This window comes from Amblyomma mixtum, chromosome 8, assembly GCF_055824585.1.
Source record: "Amblyomma mixtum isolate Tamu chromosome 8, ASM5582458v1, whole genome shotgun sequence".
In the NCBI taxonomy this organism is placed as follows: Eukaryota; Metazoa; Arthropoda; class Arachnida; order Ixodida; family Ixodidae; genus Amblyomma; species Amblyomma mixtum.
Window position 1 is genome coordinate 13,222,096 of NC_143019.1, and position 26,978 is coordinate 13,249,073.

Consider the following 26,978-nt stretch of genomic DNA (forward strand, 5'->3'; position numbering starts at 1 on the left):
GTTCTTCGACGCTTTTCTGAAACTTGTATTCTCAACTTGTGCTTTGACGCCGTTGTGAGAGGAGTGCGGCTGCGCTCCCGTCATCTTCTCGCGCTTGGATGCCGTTGGGAAAGAAACTTATAAGTGCGAAAGGATTACTAGGGTATGACGGCAGTTTCGTGTCCGCCAAGGTGTCGGCAGCAGTTGGGTCGCTGTCAGCAGAGGTGGCACAGTTCAGTGGTTGTAATCGAAAGAGGATGATGGGCAAAAATTCGATGTCGATAGGAACATTAGTTAATTCACGAGAGCAAAAAATGTAAAAAAAAAACGTCGAAAAATCGTGGACGTCGATATAGTTAGTGGGCGGCAAAATAACCGTGGATGGTAAAATAGTAGAAAATCTCTTTCGCGCAGCCAAAGCACAAGCTAAGCAGACGGTCATGGTATAAGTATTACACTTCCGAAAAGGCGTATAATTCAACTACCCAGAAGGCCAAACGTTCCGCTTTTAAGAATGAATTTCCCAAAATACGATGTACTAATGCGCGAAAATTCTGGACACCATCAACACAAAACGCAAAGGCGATGTCAGTATCACAAATCAAGCGGGAGACGTACTTATAGTCATGCAGAGTATGCTCACATGTTCAATGTTGCATTTCAAACAGTGTTCACTAATGAACGGTGCCGAACACTTTTCTTTATAATTTTATGTCGCCTGTTGAATTTAACACTTTGGGTATAAAATGAAACTTTCATCTTCTGACGGTTTCGATAATATCAACGCCAAATTTATTAAGAATACTAAACCCACCAGTGCTAGTCATTCATGCTTGCCATTCCAGCAGTCACTCTCTTCTGGCCAACGTCTTCGAGACTGGAAAAATGGGAAGGTCATTCCAGTCTTCAACACAAATTCTCCATCAAATTATCGCCCCATTTCTTTAGCAAGTGTGCCTTGGGAGATCATGGAACACGTCATGGATCATGGAAGACTCGTCGTCTTGTGCAGCCGGCGAGACTGCGCGGAACAGGCGTGATGCGCAAGACGAGGGGTCTTTCAATGCGTGCATCCGAGCATGGCAGGGGAGCGCAGTAGTTTAGGCCAGAGCACTGGAAAAGCTACTTAGTCTCTACACAGCTAACGCTCACGTACATACAAGCGTACACAGGCGCGGTTCCTAGTTCGCCGAGTGAGCCACCACTGCAGGTGCTCCCGTCGAAACAAACACCCCGTGCGCTACACTGAGGAGCGCCATCTTTTCTAGATCCCAAGGTATGTGCTGCCATAGCACTATAGTGCTGCTAGCGCCACCGTGTCTGCTCGTGCCTGCTCGTGTCTCGTGTCTGCTCTTACTTTATCCTTCCTACTCCAGTACCAGTGCTAGTTTCTTGTTAACTTTACTTACTTTGTAAAACTCTACGAATGAGCAGTTTCGGTTTCCCGCACGCTGCAATTTTTTTGAAGAGTTTACTCCTTTCTCGTATGGAGCCCAGATGGTGCATAAAGGTAAAAATTTTGAACTCTGCAGCGACCGGTGTATCAGGAGCTAACTGGCGATAGTTCTTGACTCAGTGGAAACCTCCTCTCGTACATGCCGTTCGCATCATCTGCATCAGCACTCTTGTCCATCCCCTGGCTCTCAAGATTCGGTTTTGGTACCGCCTCTCGACAACGTGCAAGGGTGCGCAGGTAGCGTGTCACTCTGGTTCATGAGATGCTGCTGCCTACAAATGTGCTGACGATGTCGGTTCGCTCTGCCGCATTGCTGGATCCCCCAGCACACACCTGCCGCTCTGACAGCCGACTACAGCGTGATAGCGCCAACTGCGGTGGTGACGCGCCGAGGCGTACTAACGGCAGGCACCGGCGGCGGACCTTCTTGAACCCGCTCTAATCGCTCTAACTGAGCTCTATGTAATAGTAATAGGGATTATTCATGCTGTTGAGACATAGAAAAAAAAGTTCTACTGGAGTGTTTGTTGCTTATTGTTGGATGTGTGCATGTGGATTGTGCGTGTGCCACACAAAGCAAACGTCAGTTCATTTCTCCCACTACTAGTACCAGCCGTGGCGATCGCATTTCGATGGACGTCAAACGGCAAAACATCTTTAGGCTATGCGATGTGAGTGCAAGTGAAAAAAGGACTAATGGGTGATTTTTTTTTAAAGTGGCAGTTTTGAAGAATGACACCAAATATTCTTTGAAACGATGTATAAACGACAAACTTTCATAAGTTTTGTGTTTGCTTTTTGATGAAATTTAAGGCCCAACTGTTCACTTCTCAGTGGATACTTCTACTACCTTACATCAATCATTCCGTGAAGGGTGAAAGTGATAGTGAAAGAAAAAAAATTCGCTGTGGCTTAGCTTGGTTAAGCCCGGTAATTGCGAAAGCAATATCCGTACCTACGCTATGGTTCAGCTGGTAGTGTAGCTGGTGGTGGTGCTTGTGGTTAGACTTGTGGCGATGCATCTGTTATACAATCCAATCCAATGCAATCCAATCGAATACAATGTAATCTAATGTAATGTAATCTAATCTAACTTAATCTAATCTACTGTATTCTAATACAATCTAATCCAGTCCAGTACAATCCAGTCCAGTCAGGCCGCCGTCCATGTGCACCGCCGTTAAACCGCCGTCGCACACGGACGGCGCGAGATCGCGAAGCAGTGTTAAGCCGCTGGTGGTTGGCACAGCTACTGCTTTCTAGCGACGTGAGTCGAAGCTAATCTCTTCAGCGTAGCTAAAGCCCCTCAATGAAATAAAAGTAGCGAAAAGCTTTGAACTTTCCGACACTCCTCCTCTCCTGGCGCGCCGCCGGAGAATCGAGCCTCCCATTGGCCGAGGCGCCGTAGTCACGTGTTAGCGCGCGCTTTTTGGCTCCGCAGCAGACGCCGGCGCCATTGCCGGGGTTGGGAGTCGCGCTTCGTTTTCTGTGGTCGTTTTTCAGTTGTCAGTCGTGTTTTTTAGGACGATTTGGTGTGAAGCGCCAGCGGCTGCAGTCTTTCTTCGCACTAAATGCCGTTTTGCATGATTTTAAATAGACTCGTTCGCTAGCGGGTACGAAAGCCGTGCTGAAGTGCAGGTTTAATGTTGCTCGCATTGCGCGGCGTGTCGGCTTGGTTGCAGTCGCGCTCGTTCGCATGTTGTTTGAGCCCCGCCGTTTACTTTGCTCGCTATGCAGGTCTAGGCTTGATGTTTCGCGCATTGCTTGCCGTATTTATGTTGCTGCAGCTGGACTCCTGGGCTCACGAACACGATACTAAAGGGGCGGTACTCGCTGTTCGAGCCTACGCTGTTTATGCTGCTCGCGGTGCAGGTGTAGCTTTCATGGTGAACGCATCGCTAGACGTATTTGTTTTGTTACAGTTGCACTCCTTCGCTCACGAACTCGACACCGAAGGTGTGGTACTTGCTGTTGAAGCTCCTCCTGCTCATGCTGCTTGCGATTAAGGTCTAGCTTTCATGTTGCGCGCATTGCTGAACGTATTTTTCAAGCAGGGTTCTAAACCGAAATCGGGCGTTACTGTGCCTAGGCACATTAACGCAACTGTCGCTTGAATACTCGATATCTGCGTGGATAATACTTGAGAATGCAAGCAAGGACCTCTGTAAAACATAGTTTCAGACATTTTGGGTTGAGGCCGTCGTCGCTGTCCGCGAATTCCTGCGAAAATCACGCTGCGTGGAGCTATGTAACGTGGATAGGTGGTGTCAAATGAATCACTAACGCAGGGGCGCGCGCAATGATCCAGACCATTTCCGAAGTTCGACATTGGAAAAGCTCCTCATGGCTTTTAATGCGGATGACGTGTTAACACTTGTGTATTCTTTTTTCAGTTATGAAAGGTCCCGCTTTATATTTTTTTTCGTACCTTGTATCTCCCACGCCACAATCTCAATGCGGCCGAATCGGAGGCAGAAAATGCAACAAAAATCATGCGGGCGCGCGGTCCGCTGCGCGCCAAAACGCGAGCGACGAGAAAGCCACTCGTCGAGCGATAGTGCCGCGAACTGGCTCGCGCGCGCCACTTCCAACGTGTGCTCCGCAGTCAAAGCGATCGAAGAACAAGAAGTTTCTATAAAGCAATCCAACGTTGGTCTGTGCAGTTATTACAGAAACTGATTATTCAATCTCTCATTTCATGATGTCATTTTGACCGACGCCAAGTCTCAAAACGCAACACAAAGTTCATTTGGGCGCGCGGTCTGCCGGGCGCCAAAAGGCGAGGGTTGGGAGCGTCTGCTAGCTGCTCCCGGCCTAGGTGCCGCCACCGTGGGCGCCTGGGAGAAGCCGACAGAAGGAGCGCCGGCATAGGAGGAGGAGGGAGGAGATGTCGCTACTTTTAGTTTATTTAGGGGCTTTAAGCGTAGCGCCACAATCGCGCTCCTAGCGGAGAGCACAGGAGTTAGGCGCCGGTGGCGGCACCGCCGCGGCTTGTGACGGCGCGAGTCGGTAGCCCTTCTCTTCGGCGTGACGTCACAAAGCACCTGTTGCGCTCCTGGCGGAGAGCGCAGGAGTTAGGCGCCGGTGGTGGCACCGCCACGGCTTGCGACTTCTCTTTGGCGTGATGTCACACATGACGTCACACAGAGGTGAACTAAACGTCAATGGTGGCACCGCCGCGCCACGGCAAAGGCTGAAAGTGCAAGTAGTAAAGCTTTCGCTTGAAAAGAGGTGCCGTACGTAGCGGAGGCGGGCTACGGAATAATTTCTACTGCCTGTATCTTTAACCTACACTGACATTAAATAAAAGCCCAGTAAATATACAACTGAACTTTTCCCATGCTGTTTCGGTTTCGGTTTTAAGAGCTATTTGGTGGCTGTGACGACGGTGTCATGTAAGGTGCCTTGATGTCTGCTGCTGTGGCCGTCGAGGCACCCTAGTATCATGGAGGTCCCTGGAAAATAACCTGCGAAAATATGTAGACTGTCATATGGTTGTCGCCCTGAGGCTGGCTAGCGTAAGAAACTGACAGATTTATCACGGTGAGGCAATGATTGTATCGCAGTTGTATGCCTCACGTCACCTCGACATTGCGTCAACTCGCCTGTGGTATGGTTCCTAGAAACAGCAATAGCTGCCTTTCCACTGTTGAAACTGAAACCAAAATATAAAAGAAGAAACTGAATTATTAAGTGAATTAATCAGTGGGTGCAGGGTAGCTCCACGTGGTGATCCATATAATGTGTACGAGTACAAATATGCAGAATATTTTAAAGAATACGAAACATGCAACCGAAAAGATTGGAACTCACAGCCAAAGCTTTATTCAAGCATAGAGGGAAAACGAAATGCCTTCTGGGAAAGGCTTCGCATTCGCGTACTTTTTCATAAGTACTGTAACTTGCAAGATGCCAGGAGCACATCGCCGTCCACGCTGAAGTGGCTGATACGCTGGAGCGGTAGCAGCCGGTGCTGGTAGCGCAGGTAGGGCCGCCCATTGACGGCCACGTCGAAACAGGAGTCCAGAACCTGAGCAACAGAGCGAGGGACCACTGTGGACAGAGCGAGGGAGCAACCGAGCGAGGGACTGTGAGCGAGGAAGACATCCCTTGAATGTCTCAAAGTGACCTCCAGAAGAAATTAAATACGTCCAACTGATGCATCCCCAGACTGCAAAGGACGCCATTGAAGAGCAAACCGGATATTTGTGACGGGACGCTCTTGGTTTGGTTTGGTTTATGGGGTTTAACGTCCCAAAGCGACTCAGGCTATGAGGGACGCCGTAGTGAAGGGCTCCGGAAATTTCGACCACCTGGTGTTCTTTAACGTGCACTGACATCGCACAGTACACGGGCCTCTAGAATTTCTCCTCCAAAGACATTCAACCGCCACGGCCGGGATCGAACCCGATCCCGGCACGGCGCTTTTGAATGAAGGCATTTTATTCGGCGCAAATGTAAAACCTTAAGAAATCAAAACCGATTCGTTCAGAATATTTTAAGCGGCCCTAAAGTTTCCCATGCCAGCTTTATCAAGCACCCGTCGCAGCCAGGAGTTAAAGTCTGGCTCCATCGGAGGGGGGTCGATGGTGATTCGAACAGAGGTGGAAAGGGAAACAGAGAGAGAGAGAGAGAAAGCGGCTGGCCGCCTGTTTTACGTATAGTTTTATACAAAGTGGAGAAATAAATTTAAGGGTGTTTTTTTGCTCAGTTTGTAACAGAGTTTTATACAAAGCGCATGGAGAAATCATCAGTTTATGACCCAGACCTTAAACAAGCGATCCCCACGGTCTGCCAGTGTGCTTATGATAGCTGAAGTAAAACATCTTGGAAAAACGCTTGCAAAAAAAAAAAAAAATCGCTGTGTGCCGATTACATTTCGCCACTAACCAAAGACAACAAGGCGAGGGGGGTCTGAGACCCCTGAGACCCCTCTGACTTTAAGCCCTCGTCGCAGTCAAGCTTGGCCGCTGACTTCGTCTATTTTCTCAGCAGCTTCAGAGGCTGTTAATGCGATCTAACTCTGAATCACGATGTATCTCGGAGTAAATAAGAAGAAATGGGCTTGGACAGGCCATGTCATGCGAAGGCAAGATAACCGGTGGTCTTTAAGGGTAACGGAGTGGATTCCAAGAGAAGACAAGCATGGCAGGGGGCGGCAGAAAGTTAGGTGGGCGGATGAGATTAAGAAGTTTGCGGGTACACGGTGGGTGCAGCTGGCAAAGGACAGAGTTATTTGGAGACACATGGGAGAGACGTTTGCCCTGCAGTGGGCGTTGTCAGGCTGATGACGACGATGATGATGATGATAGACCTGTCAGCAAACCGGAGATCAATCTCACATTTTCATTTTCGGTTTTCGGGCTTATGCTTGTATGGGCCTCGTGAATTCGCAAGATTCGGAGGTTTCAGACAGGACTAAGTCAAATTCTGCACCTTCTTTTTCACAGTAAGCTTCAAGAGCGCACGCGCGCGAGGTCTTTTGGGCTTGGGCGTCACCATATTACTCCATTAACCGCGCTGAGAGCCTGCGTTACCACTTCAGTTATGCGTGCGTCAGGTATACACAACGTTTCAGCGAGAAAGAAGGGCGGTGCCCAGAGAACACCTGGTAGCGACAGGCGCACATACAAGTCTATAGCGAGCAACATGGCTACATATCTAGTGCAGGTAGGCCCTGGTAAACAAAGCATTCAGCTGCTGACTCCATGAATTGTTCTAAAGAGCGGTACCTCTAGCTACACATCCTTTATCGAACTGTCAATGCTCCTCGCACTGCAGCGCTGATGGGGACTTGGATAAAAAGCAAGCATTTCTGTTGGGCGCCGACAGAATTTGCCATTATTTTCGATTCATCAAGGAAAATGCGCAAACATCCTGCGAGTTTTTTAAACCCCAGTTTCAAACTCTGATGAACAGTGGTGGTGGCGCCCATGATGATGCTTGAGCTGTCACGTACTGTAGCAGTAGTATAATTAAATCTCGCCGGCAGCTTCTTGTATGCGATGGTGATCATCATCATCAAGAAGAGTGCGGTGAGGGGCTAGTTGGTATGACATTATGAGAACAAAAAATAACTGCGCGAAAGGAAGGGACAAGAGAAAGAGAACCACACGGGACAAACTGGACAAACGCAGACTGACAACTGATGATGATCCACCAACTCCTCTTTCTGAAGGAAAGAGGAGTTGGTGGAATAAATAAGTTGACAGTCTGCGTTTGTCCCGTGTGGTTCTCTTTCTCTTGTCCCTTCCTTTTGCGCAGTTATTTTTTGTTCTCATAACATCGTCATCAGCCTGACTAGGCCCACTGCAGAGCAAAGATTTCTCCCATGTTTCTGCAATTAACCCTGTCCTTCGCCAGTTTCGGCCACCGTATCCTTGCAAGCTTCTTAATCTCATCCGCCCATCTAACTTACTGCCGCCCCCTGCTACGCTTGCATTCTCTGGAAATCCACTCTGTTACCCTTAAGGAACAGCGGTTATTTTGCCTTCGCCTTACATGCCCTGCCCAAGCTCAATTCTTTCTCTTGGATGGATGGATGGATGGAAAAAACTTTATTGCTGATAAATTTAAGGTGTTCTTGACCCGTACGGGTCACTGGGCGCCGTGGTCGATCCTTGGTCCAGGATGCCGCACTTGACTGCTGCCATCGTGGCTCGGCGCACAAGGAATCGTTGCGCTTCCTCGTCCTCGCTGGCCAGCAAGTGCTCCCACTGCATCACACTCGGGTTTATTCTTGGCTCTAGGTCTGCCTTAGGGCAGGTCCATGTGATATGTTCTAGTGTAGGTTTACCCTGACACCACGGACATTCGTCTGCATATTGTGTAGGGAAAATCTTGTGTAGTTTGTGAAGGTGTGGGTAGGTACCGGTTTGTAGTCTGCGCCAGTCTACCGCCTCCTCTTTGGTGAGCCTTTTGTGTGGGGCTGGGTAGCGTTTCCGCTGACCCCTGTAATGATCGAGTATATCTGAGTACGTGGGGGTAACTGGGTCAAAGGTGCCTGTGGTGCAAAGTGCTGAGTCTGCTCGGTTGACGTATCCTCGAGCTAACTCGTCTGCTGCCACGTTGCCCCTCATCCCCTCATGTCCCGGAACCCACACTATACTATGTTTAGTGTTTTTGTGTCTTCTCGTCGTGTGTAGAATATGATTGGCGATGCTGTCGATCCTGCCTCTTGTGTAGTTTCTACATGCTTGTTTGGAGTCCGTCACTATAGTGAGGTTGTGTCCTGTTGCGTTGCCGTGCGATATTGCCAGAGCAATGGCGGCTTCTTCAGCTGCTTCTATGTTTGGGTTGTTTATCGTTGCGCTGGTTATTTCTTGCCCTCCTTCGTCTGTTACAACGGCGATTGTTTTGCGTTGGTATCGGTACTTTGCTGCGTCCGTGTAGACTACGTTGGGATTGTCGCTGAGTTCCCTGGTGAGTGCTCGGACTCTGGCTTGTCGTCTTTCATGATGTAAATTCGGATCCATGTGTCGTGGTATTGGTCTTACCCGGATGTTGTTTCTGTCTTCATTATTAATCTGTTCCTTGTCTCTTTGTGTGCCTAGAGGTAGCCGTAATTTCTCCAGTAGGTGTCTTCCCGTTCTGGTTTGAGTGAGTCTGTCTAATTGCGCACTACGTTGCGCTTCTCTTAGTTCGTCGAAGGTGTTTGATACTCCCAGGGCCATTAGTTTTTCGGTTGGTGTGGACATTGGAAGTTTGAGCGCCGTTTTGTACGCTTTGCGTAGTATGGTGTCGATTTGTACAGTCTCTTGCTTGTTTAGTTCGTGGTAGGGGAGGCTGTACGTAACTCTGCTTGTGACAAGGCTGTCAATGAGTCTTAGGGTGTCCTGTTCTCTCATCCCCTTCTTTCTACTGCTGATTATTAGCACGATTCTGGCGACTTGCTCTGTTGTATTCTTAATAGAGGCAATGGTTTTGCTACATCGGCCTGTGTTTTGCAGCCACATTCCAAGTACCCTGACTTCCGTTTTCTCAGGTATTGTCTCGTTTCCGAGTTTCAGGGTGATTTGGGAGTCGTATTTTCGTGTACCTTTTTTGATTCTTACGTATTCTGATTTTTCTGCTGAGCACGATAATCCTCTGGCCCTGGCGTATTGTTCAATATGGTCGATCGCTTTTTGTAGCCGCTCTTGTTTAGCTGCTAGGGAGCCTGTGGTTGTCCATATTGTTATGTAATCTGCATACATTGCGTAGCTGATGTTTTCTATTTCGTCCAGTACTTTCGTGAGTCCTATCATCGCTATGTTGAATAGTAGCGGTGATATTACTGAGCCTTGCGGGGTACCCTTGTTTGGCACCGTGAAGCTCTCCGATCTTGTATCTCCGATGCCTATCGTAGCTGTTCGTTCCGTGAGAAAGGCTTTGACATAACGGAAGGCTCTGTTTCCACAGTTTATGTTATTGAGACCTTCCATGATGGCCGCATGTCCCACGTTATCGAAGGCTCCCTTTATGTCGAGTGCTAGCACTATGTGTTCGCCGCTTCTTGGTATTTCAGTGAGGACATCCTCCTTTAATTGTAGGAGTACGTCTTGCGTGGACAGTCCCCTTCTGAAGCCAAACATGGCATCAGGGTAATATCCGTTGTCCTCCATGTAGTTTGTGATCCTTTCGTTAATCACCCTCTCGTATATCTTCCCTAGACAGGAGGTTAGGGAGATTGGTCTTAGGTTTTCAATTTGGAGTCTTTTACCCGGCTTGGGTATCATAATTACCTCTGCATGTTTCCATTCCGCCGGCACGATTCCTTTTTCCCAGATAGCGTTTAGGTACTTCGTAAGCTCGGCGATGGCCGTGTCTCCCATGTTTCTAATGGTAGCGTTATTTATTTTGTCCTTTCCAGCTGCCGTATTCTTTTTCGCTTCCCCTATGGCTGCCCTTACTTCCTCCTCGGTGATTGGCCTATCCATGTCGGGGTTGTTTTCGCCGGTGTATACTTGGTCTTGCTTTGGGTGCATGATTGTGCCGTAGCATTTTTCCCTCAGTGCTTGTGTTAGTTGGTCTTCCGTTCCAGGGAAGGTGTGGAGTAGTCTTTTCATGGACTTGCCGCTTTCCGTTTTGGTTTTTGTGGGGTCTATCAAAGCTCTTAGTATATTCCAAGTTCGGGCCGTGCCTAGTGTTCCTCTAAGTGTTTCCGTGAACTGTTGCCAGTTTTGCGTGGCGATGTTGTCTGCGTGCTCTGATGCCTTCTTAGTCAGTTTTCCGATCTGCAGTTTGAGTTTCCTGTTGTGTTTTTGCTGCCTCCATCTCCTGATAAGGCTCCTTCGTGCTTCCCATAGGTGAAGAAGGTGGCTGTCTACGTCTGGGTGTTGTTCCGTGCGGACGATCATCTTCGTGTATTTTTGTCTGACCTTCATAAGCTCCGTGCACCACTCTTCTATGTTAGTTATCGGTTTTATTATTTCGTCGCTGTGGTTTCTGAAGGCTTCCCAGTCTGTGATTTTGGCAGTCCCTAGGCATCTCTTCATTTCTCCTGCGGCTATTTCTAAGTTAAGGATGAAGTGGTCGCTCCCTAAGGTTTCCATTGTATTTTCCCATTGGATATTCTCGTTGTTTTTTGAGAAGGCTAGGTCAGGCGTGGTGTCTTTGCAGACGCTGTTTCCTATCCTCGTCGTAGTTGTGGGGTCGTTAGCTAGCTCCATGTAGTATTTTTCTGCGCTTTCTGGTATGCTTTTACCTTTGGCATTGAGTTTTTGGTACCCCCAAATGGGGTTTGCCGCATTAAAGTCTCCTAGGATCAACAGTGGGTTCTGGCCTGCCATGTCGCAGGCTTTTTTGAACAGTTCGTGTATTCTGGGGTTCTTTTGTTTTGGGGGGCTGTATACGTTTATGATGAAAGCGCTGTCATCCGCTGGTTTTTCTGGTACAATTTCTAGTACAGTGTGGTGTACGTCCGTATCCGTTATGTTGGCTTTGCAGATTGCAGTAATTGACTTATGTACTAAGGTGACGGCCTTGCCGGAACCGTCTCCGTCATACATCTCGTATCCTGTTATGCTTGTTTTAGCCCTGGCCCCGTATTCTTGGATGGCAATGATGTCCGGCGGTTTTTCTTGGTTCTTTATGAGATGGATTAACTGAGTTTGTTTTCCTTTTATTCCTCTACAGTTCCATTGCCAAATTTTCAAGCTTCCTTTCTTGTTTAGCCTTGTGTGTTTGCCGTTAGACATTTTGTATTCTTGCTTCCTGCTCGTCGGAATGGATGGGCCTATTGCTCATGTGTTCTCTCATGCGTTTGCTGTGTGCTTCCTTCGTTGTAGTCGCTACTTTCCCTTTAATGTAGTTGTATTTTCCGTCCATTTTCTCCAGGTCTTCACTGACTTTGACATGGTGTTTCATTATTGCTAGCAAAGTTGCTCTCACCATCTCCTGATCGAGTTCTTGGATTTCTTGTAGTTGCTGTTGTGCCGCCTTTATGGCGGCCACCTCTGCGGATTCTGTCCTACGTTGGTACGTTTCGACTTGATCGACCTCCGTGATGGACATGGGCTGTCTGACGTGTTCGAGGTTTTTTAGTGCGTTCACGTATTGTGCTTTTTGTCTTTGGAGTTCTATTTTAAGATGCGTGTTTTGTTCTTCTAGCTCTTTGACCCTTTGATCGCTTTGAGCAAGTCGCTGTTCTAGTTTTACTATTCTGTCCTCAAGTTGCATTGTCTTAGAGTGTGACACAATGGTTGCACAGTTATGTCCAATTGGCCAGCTCACCTTCTTCTCCGGTCTCTGCTGTGGCTGGTTGAGATCTTGCTTCTTGTTTTCGCTCGCCAGGCCAGGGAAGTCCCCTTTGCGTTCCTGGAACCCGCTGTTTTCTTTGCGCGTTGTCGACCTGGATCTGGATCGCATCGCTGATGTTGACCTCGATCTCGTGCGCTTGTCGGCGTTGCTGCTGAGTGTTGCGTTGTTGTCTGAACGAAGCAGTTGCTTCGTTGCGTCTGCCCCTTGTTTTTCTCTGGATGTGCTCGTTCGTGTAGCAGCGTCCCCGGTGTCTTGCGTTCGCTGTCCCGGCGATCCAGCGTCCCCGTTGTCTTGCGTTCGTTGACCTGGCGGGGTCTTGCCTTTCGGTTGCCCCGTTTGGTACTTGGCTTTTTTATACCGCATCTCGCAGTCCTTGTCTCCAGTAGCGTGGTCACCACCGCAGAGCTCACATTTTCTTTCTTCGCATTGATGGTTTTCCTCGGGGTCCCGGGTTCCACATGACTTGCATACCTCCACCTGTGGGGTGGGGCACACGTCTGTTCTGTGTCCAGGCTGCATGCATGTGTGGCACACCTGCCTTCGGACTCGGTACGGGTAGCATTGGTACTCAGCCCCTGCAAAAATCACTTGCTTGGGAAGGAATTTGCCGTCGAAGAGTAGCATTGCTGAGGAGGATTTACCCAGCATTCTCGCCCCGACGATTTCGACTCCATGCGTTCGGACTCTAAGTTCCGCCAGTAGGTCTTCGGTCTTGAGGCCCGGCTCGACTCCGTGGATGACTCCTCGGATCACATCATCCGGCGCCGCAGTGTACGTGTTGACTTCGTAGTTGACGCCCTTGATGCTGAGTTGTCTTATTTGCTTGATTTGTCTTGCCGTCTCTTCAGATGGCGTGCTTGTGATGATTATGTTGGATCCAGGCCGGATTCTGGTAATGAAGTTCTCTCCTCCGCATGCTGAGTGGTGGCCGGTAGCCGCCTGGATTGCTTTAGAGATGAGAAACTGTGGAAACTGTTTCAGTTGCAGCCCTTGCTTAGGTCTTATAATGACTTTCACGTCGGTCTTAGGTAGCGGTGGTATCCTCCGCGATGGCGCCTTGCCACCTGTCTTCTCCAAATTGGTCGCTGCGTCCCGCCCGACTGGCGTCTGTAGCCTCCTGGCTTCCGCTCTGGCTTTCTTTTCTTCTTTTGCTTGTTTGAGCTTTTCTCGTCGTCGCGCCCTGGCCCGCATAACTGGCGTCCAGTTATCCGCGCCATCGTTGTCGTTTTCGTCCGCGTCCGTGTTGGCGTCGCTCGCGCGTTCCCGGCACGTTTCGGTAGAACTTTCGTCCTCAGAAACTTCGTCTTCCATGTGAGAATCCTCGCACTGTGAGTCCTCACTTTGCACGCCCTTGGGAGCGTTTCCGCTCCCGCAGGGGCTAGCGAGCATCCCTCCGTCGGCTTCTGTCTCGGCGCAAGCGCCGAGGTCTAGCGGAGGCCTTCGTCTCGTTAGGCTTAGCTGCGGCGGTTCGCTGGCGAACTTTACAACTCGATAAAAAGTCGCAAAATTGGCCTACCGTTTTGAAGTTGGTATCCAGATGCGTCGGATATCTTGCTTTCCTCGCACACCAAAAATGGTTGGGCCACGTCTGTTTTAACCTGGTAAAATTAGCCCACAATGCGGGAGGCGGTCCGACATGCGTCCGCTCCCGCCACCAGGCTAGCTGACTCTCATTTCTTTCTCTTGATTTCGACTAGGATGTCACAAACCCGCGTTGGTTCCCTCACCTGAACAACAGGAATGCCTCTCAAAATCTGAAAGACATGGAATTAACAGGGCTCTACTATGTTAGGTTTTGTCCCAGACAATCACGTAGTCAAAATAGCTGTCATATATCAGCAGTACACACACATGTAGTATTTTATGAGCATCCATTCACCTAGCTGTAGCCTCAACTTTAGAATGCGATGCCTCTTTTTGCACGGAGTAATCTCTAGATTGCTAATTGGAGTAATTTTACAAATATTCAAGCTTTTCAAGTACTGCATGTACTATAAAAGGGTTACCGCACACAAAACGGGCTTGGAGTTAAGCCCTCCCTAGAGAAAAAGACAGCAAGAAATTTTCTGTTGCCACAACAAACTTTTCTGTTGTATTTTGATGCTTCACAACAGAAATTCTTGTGTTCCAGCAGGATTTTCTCTAGTACTGTGCTGTCAACGACAGAGCCAGCTCTGCCAGGACAACAGACATCGTCGCAATACTACAGAAAAATTTGTCGTAACGACAGGACGACAAACTTGTTTGTCGTATAGTGGGACCAGCTCTGTAGTATTTTTCGAGTGGGCTAGCTGAGCTCTTATAACTTCCACAATGCAGTAAAATATAGAACACAAAAGAAAAAAGAGGATAAATGAATACAGTAACAAAGCTAAGGAAGGAAAACGCAGATGTAAAAAGGATTAAATTAAATAAGGGCCGAAAATCTCGGAGAGCAATTTTTCGGACATAAGTGGTGTACATGAGGTTCACGTACCCGAATGAGCATGTCGAAGTAAGCGCCCGGCCTGAAGGGAAAGCTCGGGCAGCTGCGCTCTTCGGTGCCCCAACTCCCATTCCTGTAGGTGTTGCGCACCATCTCCTGGTGAGGAAAGCGCGGGTTGAAGTGGAATGCGATGTCCGAGCCCGGGCCTCCACACAGGAAGTCAATGCGGAACCTACGCCACAACCACCCAGTTAAAAAAATAAAATTACTAGGAACTTTAGCGGCTAAAGTGGTGAAAGGCGAAAGCCTAAGAGCTGCATTCTGCTACGCGATTGTTCACTGCGCATTTTGTTGGTGCATTAATTAACTACCAATTAATGACGCTTAAGCTTCGCCTTTAGGAGTGGAACGTGAGAGCGTGTTGTTGCGCTGCCACGGAGTCCAAGGAACGCCACCACCCGTTCGGTGCGATGCGTTGCCCTTTGAAGGCAACGCTTTTTGAGGAAAGGAAATGGGGCTGTAATTCTCTGTCATCTCGGTGGACACCTGAGCCGCACCGTACAGGAAGGGAGGAAGTGTGAGTGAAAGAAGAAAGAGGGGCCGTAATGAAGAAAATGAAAATTGTATTTGAGGAAAGGAAATTACGCATTAACTGTCTCACGCATCTCAGTAGACACTAGTCGAAAATTGTATTTGAGGAAAGGAAGTTGCGCAGTAACTGTCTCACATATTTCGGTGGACACCCGCCAAATTCGCGCGCGGTGACGTCACGACAATTTGGACCAATCCAAAACGCGGACAAATACGCCTTGCTCGTTGGTAAATTGGTTTTTGAGGAAAGGAAATGTATCTGTCTCTCATATCTCGGTGGACACCTAAACCTCACCGTAACGGGAAGGGAGGAAGATGGGAGTGAACGAAGACATCGTATTCACTAGACGTTCATTCCAAACCATCGAGCTGGCATGGCGGAGTGGTAGCGTGCTCGACTCGCACTCCGGAGACCGGGGTTCGATTCCCAAGCTCGGCCAATTTCTTACTCGGTTTTATTTATTTATCTGGTCTGACTAGAAAGGTTAATTAGACTGATTGTACTCATTCAAACTTACTTGGAGCATCACTATACACGATCCCTTTAATTAGTTGCACGGTTAGTAGCCAAGGTACAATTGGCCCCGTTTGAAATTCGCGCACTGTGACGTCACGACCGTTTCGACCAATTGAAAAGCGTGACATTTTTGTCGACAGCTCCTGCTTACAACGATGAGGCATTAAAGGCTTCCGCCTTAAAAAATGGCTGAGGCTTAGCTTAGGTTAAGCCTAGTCAGATGCGAAGCACATTGTCGCCGAGTTGCATATCGAGCACGCCGCTTGGCTAGACGTTCTTCACGCTCTTCATCAGTCTCTGTAGCACGCCGCAACTTTTGCTTCTCATTCCAACGAGCAGCCCTGTCTCCAGGAGGCATCTCTATCCCGTGTACGCCTAGCAGAGGCAGGCGCACCCCCTTGTATACCGCCGCTCCAGCATCACGTGTTCACTACAGCGCACCTAGCTGCAGAAGCAGGAAACACATTGGTCGCGACGCCGCGCGCGACGGCGCGAGCTGGGGCCCCGTTTCTCTTATGTCGTTACGTCACGCATCACGTGATCCTCCTTGGTCGCGACGCAGCGCGCGACGGCGCGAGCTGGGCCCCCGTCTCTCATCTGCTGTGACGTCACGCACCACGTGGTCATCCTTGGTCACGACGCCTCGCGCAACGGCGCGAGTTGGGCCCCGGTTTTTCATCTGTTGTGACGTCACGCATTACGTGGTATGACATGGAGGTCACGAAAGGTCAATGGTAACGACACCGCCGCGCTCGAGGAGCTGGGTTGGGCTATTTTAGTATGCTTCGCATAAAATTCTGGGGGCTACGTTGTTTATACTAAAGTGCGATGAGGCGAAAGCCATTTCCGCCTTTGTTGCTGCCCCCGTTAATGTGGTGATGACGTCATAGGTGACGTTACGCGCATGCGCCGGCAGCTGCCAGGGTGGAATCGGAGCGGCGGTCGGCGCTCCTATATAGACTGTGATGATGACGTCATAGGCGACGTCACACGCACGCGCAGTACATTTCCAGTTACGAAACACTACACCATTTGACGACGCCATCAGGTCTTAGTATTTAACGTTTTTAAAACTTTTTAAATAGTTAATTTCGTGTTACGACATACTACGCCATGTTGATGACGTCATCGGTTTGATTGACAGCTAGGGTGGGACAACTTCTGCGGACGCACATGCCGTTGAGTCATGAGCCTATAAAGGATTTCGCCTAAAAAAATGTTCTTTAGGAAGGCAGCTGTCTACAGAGCGTGCTGGCCTTCCACACAGCTGTGGCTCAGTGGTTATGGTGCTCAAGCTCCGTGCGGGTACAGCTGCAGCTAGTCACGGGCAATTAAGGTATCTCATATACATTAGGGTCATTTCTTTAATCTGCACCAGCTACACCAGTGCAGCGAAGCTTCATTGGAGGTATTGGACATTTGCTACACTGGTGTAGCTGGTGTAGGTTAAAGAAATGGCCCTATTATGGGCCACTAAAATGACACCACCCCTGCATTCGGAAGGCGTTTTTTTGGCTAATTGGCTCAGCAGAGCAGCTGCATACGAACACTTTTTTCTTAAACCACGTAAACCACGAAGTTTTACAGTTTCAGAACTGCGCTACTTCCCTCCAAGCTAAAACTTTTAGACTTTACAGGGTTGAGATGTGATCTAGCCGCTTCTTTCTCGTGGGTTTAAAACAGTGCTAAGGAGGGCGTGCACAAAACTGAACAAACGTGGCGCACGCTATGCGCTGTTTTTGTTCAATTAGGTGTTCGCCGTCAAATTTAGTGACGATGAAGCATCGCTGGACCAGCTGGGCGTCCACGTGGTTGTTGTAACCATGGAAATGACGCTGTCAGCCTTGGCTAGAATGGGTTACAGCGAACAGGCAACCATTATGTGCAAACTTCCAGGACGCGCTCAGAAAGGCTGTTTTGATTGGTCCTCTCATAGTGTCGTCATTGGGAGAGCGAAAACCATGGAAGATTGTGGAAAAGCAAACTGATGCCCGCAGAGGCCCCGTGTATACAAATTTCGTGCAACAGAAGCAGCTCACGACTTTGCGTCGCTGAGGGGCCGTCCGCTGAGCTGCACTGTAAGCCCTGGCGCCAAGTGGCCACCAGGAAGCATTTGCAGGAACGGCGTAGACTGGACGGGAAGCGGCGGACATGGCTGCACGGGTAGCAGCGCAGGATCGGGCAGTAGCACGGGCAGGATCGGCCTGGGCTGCGTACGAAAGGGAAAGGAGCAAGAGGAGACGGGGGTCTTCAGAAGCACGAACATCTTTAGGCAAGTACTCTGTTCTACAGCGATAGCTGTATATCTTGAGGTTTATGAGGGGGCTTCCGGCGCAAAGCTTTAGTAGTTGCGTTTACATGAACTCGAAAGTGGCGCTTCTTTCCTGTCGTCTCCTTTTTCCCGTGAACGTCTTTTTAGCGCACAGCCTTTTAAATACGAAAGTGGCGGGTCGAGTCAAGGGATCGACTTGAGCAAGGTCATCCCAACTCGACGACTGCGTGTTGACATGAACTCGATTTCAGCGAGTCGAGACCGCTTCAACTCCAGCGACACCAAGCGTCAAACAGCGCAAGCGGGAGAGGGCAGTGGCAGCCTCCAAGATAGCGGCACGGCACCGCTATAGCACCCCTGTCTCGGAGGCGCGACGGCGCAGGCGAGAAACAGGTTTGTATTTATCTTCTCCCCTCCCGCTAATCCGACTCTTCGACTCCGTGCTGTTAGAAAGGCGGGTCAAGCGAGTTGACCGACCCCCTGCAGGCGAGTTAACTCGACTCCCTCTGTCGCTTACTTTACTCGACCAGACTGCGTTTACACGAACAGGACAACTGGTTTTTTATCCGACAAGCAAGCTGGACTCGACTGTATCGAGTTCATGTAAACAGGCCTAGTGAAGACGGTCCGCGGTGCAAGTTCAATGGTGTGACCATAGGCGGGTGACGTCATACAGCTAGTATGACGTCACAACGCAGAGGAGAGGTGCAACAGCTACCACGTACACCAGACTTCTAAAGACCTTTTGGCCGCTAATGCCGACTCGCCTTCCGTCGAGCACCCGAAAGTGCTAACAGATGGAGCTAGCAGCGCTCGCAAGAATGCGCACCAATGAGAACGTCACAAACGCAAACGGGAGGAGGCAGAAGCCGCTATGGAAGCTGCCAATCACCATACCGCTCCTAACGCTGTGCCCCCTGGGGTAAAGCGACGAAGGAGATTGAACGGGAGATGCGAGGCAATTCGTTTGTCTACTGTAGCTAAACCGTATATTAAGGCGGAAGCCTTTAATGTCTCATCGTTGTAAGCAGCAGTTGTCGACAGAAAATGTCACGCTTTTCAATTCGTGGAAACGGTCGTGACGTCACAGTGCGCGAATTTCAAACGGGGCCAATTGCACTTTGGCTAGTAACCATACAACCAATTGAAGGGATCCTATAGTGATGCTCCAAGTAAGTGGGACTGAGCTTAGTTAATTGCTTAATTACCCAATTAGCCTAATTAGCTTTACTAGTCAGGCCATATAAATAAGTAAAAGCGATTAAGAAATTGGTCGAGCTCAGGAATCGAACCCCGGTCTTCGGCGTGAGAGACGAGCACGCTATCCACTCCGCCATGCCAGCTCGATGGTTTGGAATGAACAAAGCCGCGTCTAGTGAATACGGTGTCTTCACTCACTCTCATCCTCCTCCATTCCCTTCCGGCGAGGTTTAGGTGTCCACCGACAAATGACAGACAGATACATTTCCTTTCCTCAAATACAATTTTCATTTTCTTCATTACGGCTCCTCTTTATCTATCTTCTTTCACTCCCACCTCCCTTCCTCTACGGTGCGGTTCAGGTGTCCACCGAGATGACGGAGAATTACTGCGCCATTTCCTTTCCTCAAAAAGCGTTGCGTTCAAAGGGCAAGGCATCGCGCCGAACGGGTGGTGGCGTTCTGTGGACTCCCTGGCAGCGCTACAACGCGCTGTCGCGTTCCACTCCTAAAGGCGAAGCTTAAGCGTCATTAATTAGCTGTTAATTAGTATTCAGGCATTAATCAGTAATTAACAATTAATTAGTGATTTGCCATCACTTAGTAATCAGTACTGAAATATATGTGACGCCACCAGTGCCACAGAAACAGCGAAGGTGGTGCGGAAAACGCTTCCGCCTCTACCCACTTTAGACAGTCAAAGTGCCCCCTGAATTTTTATATCCACTATAGCTAAACCATATAAAAATACTGTAGCTAAATTATATAGATTTACTATAGCTAAACCATAAGCGACAGCTGTCACTGGAATTCAACCATAAGCTGAACCAGAACCTACCTTAGTTAACTTTTTTTTAAGGACGATGGACGCACCTGCGAAATGAGTAGTGAGAAGTCGCCTCTACAGCGCACTTTTTAATCCTGTCTGTAGACAGATAAAACTCAAGAACGAAGTTAAAAAAAAAAGTTGCATATGCCTTTTAAAGGAGGCCCTCCATGCAGTTAATGGCGTCAACCGGTTATCATGACGTCTTGTTAATCCGTGGTTGATCCCCTACAGCTATAGCGTTATAGAGGACTAACCACGAATTAACCGCGCCCTCACGAAAATCGGTCGGAGCCACTGGCTGACGAGCCTATTTCAGGGCATTTGACGCTTCTTTCTTGAGTTGTATAAGAACATCGCAGTTCTACGCGAAAAGTAGCTCCAGCGCCAATAACCTGGCTGTCCATGTGTTCTACACACGTGCCCTCTGTTCCCGCTAACCCTTCCCTGCACCATTTCACAAACCGGTCACTTTAGGAGGAGCTCACCACTCCTACCGGGCCCACCAACGTTACTAGATTACTTTTACCAGCTAACCTAATAATATTGCTGCCCACACTGTCCTCTGTTCTTTTCCACATTCACTCTCTCTGTATCGTTATCACATGGCTGTTCTAGCACTGACAGAGTGCATGGAGTTCACGGACGTCCCTGGGATGTTTGCGACGCTCACCAGGCTGCACGTGATGGGCGGCTCATGGGTCACCGGCACCCACGGGGCTAGCTGCGCAAAGAGGACACAGTTCAGTTCAGGGCACATTCAGACACAGTTGGTGAGCTCGGCGGCTGTGCCACGATGCAGTCATCAAACCCGCTCGTTTTCGCCACGCAGGTTTTTGCACCGCTCATCACCCAGAAAAATGTGACCCACCCCTTATGTAATACCCCCAATCCTGGGGTTCTTTAGGGTAGTAAAGTGAAAGTGAAGTGAACTCACTCACAAAAGCCCAAAAGGAGGCGTTAGAAGAGAACTCATCATGCGGTGCTGACTATGGTTTCTATTGCTTAGTGACAGCAAGCACGAGGTGCTACTTTTATGTAGGGCACATGAGGCACAGACAGTATGTTGGTGTATGTAGTGGCACCTGACCCAAAATACTTGAAAAATGCAGAGCTTAGAAACAATTGCAATTAAGGTTTCGTGTCTTAAAAGATAAAATTGAAGTGCTCATTAATATTATAATAGGGGCCACAACAACAGGTGTGAGTAGTGCTAGGTAAGACTAAACCTTTGTGGCTGTCTCTTTGGCATGTTTATTCGACTGTCATGGGCATGAAAAATGAAGAGAAAAACAAAAAGCTGGCATGATCCAGGTAGGCACGAGACAGGTTTTCGCGTGTAATCTTGAGACACGAGCAATGATTCTTTTGATTTTGAGCATGCATTCTAGTCTAAAATAAGCTTGCACTCTCAGTGGCTGCAAAAACGCAGGGTTAATATGCCGGGCTTTACAGAACACGTTCTTTTGCTGCGTAGGGATGTTTCGACATATTGGCAGTTTACCAATATCCCTCAAGAGGAAAGTACACAACAGCTGTATCTTACTGGTACTCACCTATGGGGCAGAAACGTGGAGGCTAACAAAGAGGGTTCAAATTAAGTTAAGGACAGCGCAGCGAGCTATGGAAAGAAAAATGATAGCTGTAACGTTAAGAGATTGGAAGCGGGCGGAGTGGGTGAGAGAACAAACGCGCGTTAATGATATCCTAGTTGAAATCAAGAGGAAGAAGTGGGCTTGGGCAGGGCATGTAATGCGAGGGCGAGATAACCGCTGGTCCTTAAGTGTAACAGAGTGGATTCCAAGAGAAGGCAAACATAGCAGGGGCCGGCAGAAAGTCAGGTGGGCGGATGAGATTAAGAATTTTGCGGGGATACGCGGTGGCCGCAGCTGGGAAAGGACATTGTTAACTGGAGAGACATGGCAGAGGCCTTTGCCCTGCAGTGGACGTAGTAAGGCTGATGATGATGATGATGATGCATGGCGGTCTGTCAGCCAGTCGACTCGTCCTGACTGCAATTAGGCTCCACGTGGCAGTCCTGTGGCCCCGTAGCACATTCTACTTTTGTATCAATGGTCAGGATCAGGATCTGCACTACTTCGCAGTGTAGAGGCCATGTTACACCTTCGTTACCTGTAAGCACCCACGCATGAAAGAAGATGGGAAGACAGCTTCCAAGTTCTGTCCATTTACATCCGACTCCGAATTTTGAAGCTCAGGTAAAGACAAGGGACGACAGAACTGGACAGGACAAGCCCTTCTCCTGTCGTCCCTCTCTTCACCTGATATTCTTAAGTTCGGAATGCTATACCAGCTATCCCATCAGAAAACTTTGTTCAACCGCGTCGGACCATGCATAATCCACTGAGATCATGTATTCGGCCCCCTATGGTGGGGTATTTTTTCTAAGTTTTAACTTAGAATGGCCCTGAAAATCGGAATTTTCCGCTCCCCTTGCAACACAACACTCCCAGTTGGAACCACTAATTCTATCAGCGTACGCATAATGATACTCATGTGCTAAGTAGTTTGGATTCATTTCGCGAGTGCGTTTACCGAGGGCCTCTGTGGCTGCTTCTGCTCGAACCGATGAATGGTGACGCAGCCATCCACCTTGAGCCTCTCCACCATCGTGTAACGCAGACGGTGCTTGAAATCAGCGAAGTGGCACTTGTTGAAAGCCACCTGGAAGCAGACACCCGAGCTTATTGCAAAAACTGTTTCATCATGGGTGCTTTTCGAATATCAAAAACCTTTCCAATCATTTTCATAATGCCGTTTTCCAACAGCACACCCTTGAGTCACTGGATAAGCTTTCAGAGTACCGCAATCCTTATCTCCCCGGCACCGGATTTCGAAGCTTCGTGACAGCCCCTGCCTGACGTTCCAAGCACTGCAGTCATCCGTGGTCCCCCGTGTACTCGCCTTATCAACGTCGTTATCTGTGTTTTGAGATAAACCTCTACGTGATTGGGGCAGCCAACTTCATAGATATTGCGGACACTGGGATAAAACAGGAAACAATAATTTCGTAACCCGAAGCTGCAACTTGCGCACGTATGCCGGTCCTAGAGGAAAGCCCGGAGGCTTTGGAAGGTCGGCGCTTCATGAAAAAACTCCGGCAAACATGGAGGAAAGAAAATTAATGAGAGGCCCTCGTTATCCGAGGTGCACGCTAAAAACTGCGACGGAAGTCACGTGCTTTCGCAAGCACTACTGGGAGTCTGGCCGACGGCGCAACCAATATTAATGCTGGGCGCAGTGGCGTCGTCGGATACAGTGTCTGCTACGCTTGAGCAAGCGCTCTGGAACGGTGGTCAAGTAGGCGAGGAGCAGGGGAGAGCAGGCTTCAAAAATATGACCTAATCGCCCCTCCTTAGTTCTTTCCTTCCTCCATGCCTGCAAGCGTTGGCGTTTGTTGGTTTGGCAACATTGGGCCGCAGCGTCCATACATGTTCCAAGTTCGGCGATGCGAGGAAAAGGAACGCGGTACTCTGAAAGCTTATCTAGTTACTCCAGCGCCCACTAGTGTACACTGGGCTGCAACGCGGCCTAGCGGTGGCAGAAAGTCGTCATTGCCTGTGCTGCTACTCTCGACAGCAGTCGCCATCTGTCGGCGCGCCCGGCCCGGTGGACTACGGGTCGCGCGAGCCGCGCTCGTAAAAATTCAGGGAGCACTTTGGCTATGTAAAGTGTTACAAGGCGACAGCCTTTCCTGGCGCACTGTTTGGCATTGACTACGAGAGTGTTTGTTCTGTACTAGTGCTTTATTTGACTACACACTTTGACTACACATTACAACTGCACACTTCCGACTTTGACTGCTTCTTTAGCACGACTCTCTCTCTGCTTCGATGAGTTCAGTTGTATCCATGGCTTTGTTCGCAGTAAGGAGGTGTGTAATGTGCTCACCCACGGACGCCTTGCGCCCCCTGTCGGAGCGGACGACAACTATTTTATTACTTGTCGTCTGCTCCAAAAGGGGGCGCCAGGCATCCGTAGGTGACCTCATTACTACGAATCCGCGCACTCTGACGTCATAACTATTTCGACCAACCGAAAAGTGTGACATCCCTGCTGACAACCTTCTGCTGACAACCTTCTGTCGACAACCTTCTGTCGACAACGATGAGGCATTAAAGGCTTTCGCCTTAAAACGCATGGGCTACGAGTGGAAATTTGCATTTGAAAGCATATTTTTGTGCTAGCGTCTCGTTCGTTGCTGACTCTTACGTGAACTTCCGACTATGACAAATGTGTGTCTGCTTTTTCTCATCTGCTGACGATTTTATGCATGAGGGTGTAGATTTATCGATTCGATGGTGTAATGATCTGCAAGAGGTAGCCGGGTTGGTCAGGTGCAGACTGCGGTGTTGTTCGTGCGAAACGTGTGTTTTCGATCGCCAGTGGTTGGAGTTCATCAACCTTGTGGCCAGCTTGCTGTTGCTCGCTTTAAACATATTTTATGTGTGGGAATGTAACCACGAGAGCTATGAACTTAAATCGCTGTTTCCTTATGTCAGAGGGCAGACGGCATGGCAAAGGGCTGACCGTAGTATCTTTTTGCTGTTGATATCTAACCGCAGCAAAACGCACTAAATTTCATTGTATTCTATACGACAGTTTCCACAGTTTCCAAAGAAACGTTCGCACCGCGACGCGTCGATCGGCAGAAAATGGCAGTGTCGGAGAACGGCACTGGATTCTGGTCTATACAGAAGCGTGCTATGCCCCAAGGATAGAAGATGTTCCAAGCTTCTGTTTGTATCTAACATCATTTAATTGATGACAGAGATAAGCATTTCAACTAGGTGATCACGTTGATAAGAATTGCAATGAAGTTTTGCTGGGCCCCGCCCTGTCGGGCGTTGAGTTGCTATCAGGGAAACCTGACAGTATACATATGAGCGCGAACTTGAAATGGCATATGAAGAGGTTATGACATTTGTCACATTACACCAGCTCAATAACAAGCTGTTTTCATGCCGAATCACTATATTACGAAAGCTACCATTACAGACAATGGAAAGCGCTAACTACACCGTCATTTCTGAAATGACCAGAGGCCATGCTAAATTTGGTCTCATTACTTCTGCCTATCCACTGACTGTCGCCAACGGATGCGCTTTTAAGGTGTAGAAGCCGTAGAAGCATTATATCTCAGGCAGGGAAGCACGCTGTGAGGTATGCCATTGGTGTCCGAGAAAGATGGTTTAATCGGATAAGTCTTTATGCAAGTCGTACTTGTGGTGGACTGGACATGAGAACATACTCGCAAAAAGACTAAGATGAAATGCTGTGCTGTAAATAAACAGGGCAATGTTACTACCTCATGCTCTGCGTGTACTTCCAGAAGCAAGCACTATCATGAGACAAAAGTAAGACACCCCCAAGTTCGACCCATGCCATTCTGCCTGGGGGCGTCACCTAAAAAAGAAGCACTTGCGCTGTCGAGACCGGCGCAATGACCCTGTCCCGACACCAGAAGTGGCTTGACAGGTGGTGCCTTCACGCAGAGTGGCACCGGTCCGAACTTTGACGGGGGACTCTTAATTTTGCACACGATGGTACAACTGAGAATGAGGTAAACCAGCGCGAACCGACAAAGGCATTGCTATTAACGCTACAGTGCACACTGTGCAGCATCGATTCCCACACCGAAATATGTAATAGTACCTTGTAGCCCATCTCTTCGACGAGTATCATGGCCTCAAAACTGCATCCTTGCTGCACGGGCAGGCGCCCGACGCGCTCCTCCTCATCGTCCCAGCGGCCGTTGCGGAACGTGTTGAAGACAACTTCTCCCTCATCGAAGCGGGGGTTGACGTGCAGGGCTATGTCGCCCGTGCCAGTCACCAGGTTGATGTGGAACCTGCACAGAAGCAGCGATGGCGCATAAGGGGGCTGCGGTGGACGCCCGCTAGCCCACAATACCTGTTGGGGTTCTTTAGAACTTGGCCCGCCAAATCGATGATCGTGCCTGGAACGAGTTTCTCCAGGGGATGATCCATCGTCGCCGCCTGTCACGAAGAGAAGAGCGTTAGATATATGGGAGGCGCGCGATGCGATCCTGCCGGTTCAGATATCACGCTAAGGGTATTTGAACCGAACTATGACGAAACGATGTCCCCTTATCTGTATGACCCCCCGATAGCAGCGAAGCAGCCATAGACACGGCAGACGTTACGTCAAGCGTCGCACGTCGTAAACGGGAAACGCTACCGATAGTACACAATGGCTCGTGGGTGTCGCTTCCATGTTTCCACGTGTCCACGTCAACTGCGTTTTGCAACAATAATACTTGCCGTCCTCTTTGAAATCCAGTGAGATTGCCGGCCGCTTAAGTGGTGGCTAACGGCGCCGGCGTATGTGTAACGTAGCTGAATAGAGACCACATTTACTTCCATTATAATTTTTCCCATACCAACGCCGGCATTTTGTTTAACGAATAATAAACTATAGAGGTTTGTTCTTGCTGAACATCTGAAAAGATTCCATTGATTTCTTCCCTACCCTGTTGGCTCCAAGAGAATTCATTGATGTCAAATTTTAATGTCTACGTCCGAAGTGGCTCTTGCCAACGATTCACTAGCTCGCTACGAGGCACTTTAATTCAATGGTATTTCGGTCAGCGTACTGATGAATTTTCTGGCATTCCGGATGAATTCTGGAACGATCTTTTGTCAGAGTGTCGCCTCATCGTGTAACTCGGGCTCCAGAGTCGGTACTGTCGGCAATGTATAAAAATGCGCTGCTGATATTTTTTTCTCGACCATCTCGCGGACCAGAGCGTCTATAACACGGGTACGACAACTTAACGGTGACAAATTATGAGTTATGGTTACAAATTACAAGTGTCCAGCATCAACTAATGTTTGCTGGCTCACTGATTTCAGAGGAAGTACATTCATTCGATATTTTCAAAACTTGTCCAACGCAAAAGAAGATAGATGCTTCAGATATTCTTGCTTTA

The 26,978-nt window shown here is 48.9% G+C and overlaps 1 protein-coding gene across 6 annotated transcripts; it reads right to left on the reverse strand.

Annotated features, from left to right (window-relative positions):
- Nucleotides 1–927: 927 nt before the first annotated feature.
- Nucleotides 928–26,082, reverse strand: LOC149331390 (galectin-9-like). 6 transcript variants are annotated; one of them, XM_089556522.1, is made up of 7 exons: nt 25,940–26,082; nt 25,682–25,877; nt 22,562–22,690; nt 20,679–20,729; nt 17,748–17,917; nt 14,652–14,832; nt 928–1,092 (listed from the first exon to the last, which is right to left on the reverse strand). In XM_089556522.1, exons 1-7 carry the CDS (start codon nt 26,014–26,016, stop codon nt 958–960), a joined length of 939 nt encoding a protein of 312 aa, XP_089412648.1. In that variant the 5' UTR covers nt 26,017–26,082; the 3' UTR covers nt 928–957. The 6 variants fall into 6 exon arrangements, with proteins under 6 accessions (XP_089412648.1, XP_089412652.1, XP_089412646.1 ...); XM_089556526.1 differs by having other exon boundaries at nt 1,065–1,092; nt 14,652–14,756; XM_089556520.1 differs by lacking the exon at nt 928–1,092 and adding an exon at nt 5,192–5,465 and having other exon boundaries at nt 14,652–14,756.
- Nucleotides 26,083–26,978: the final 896 nt, after the last annotated feature.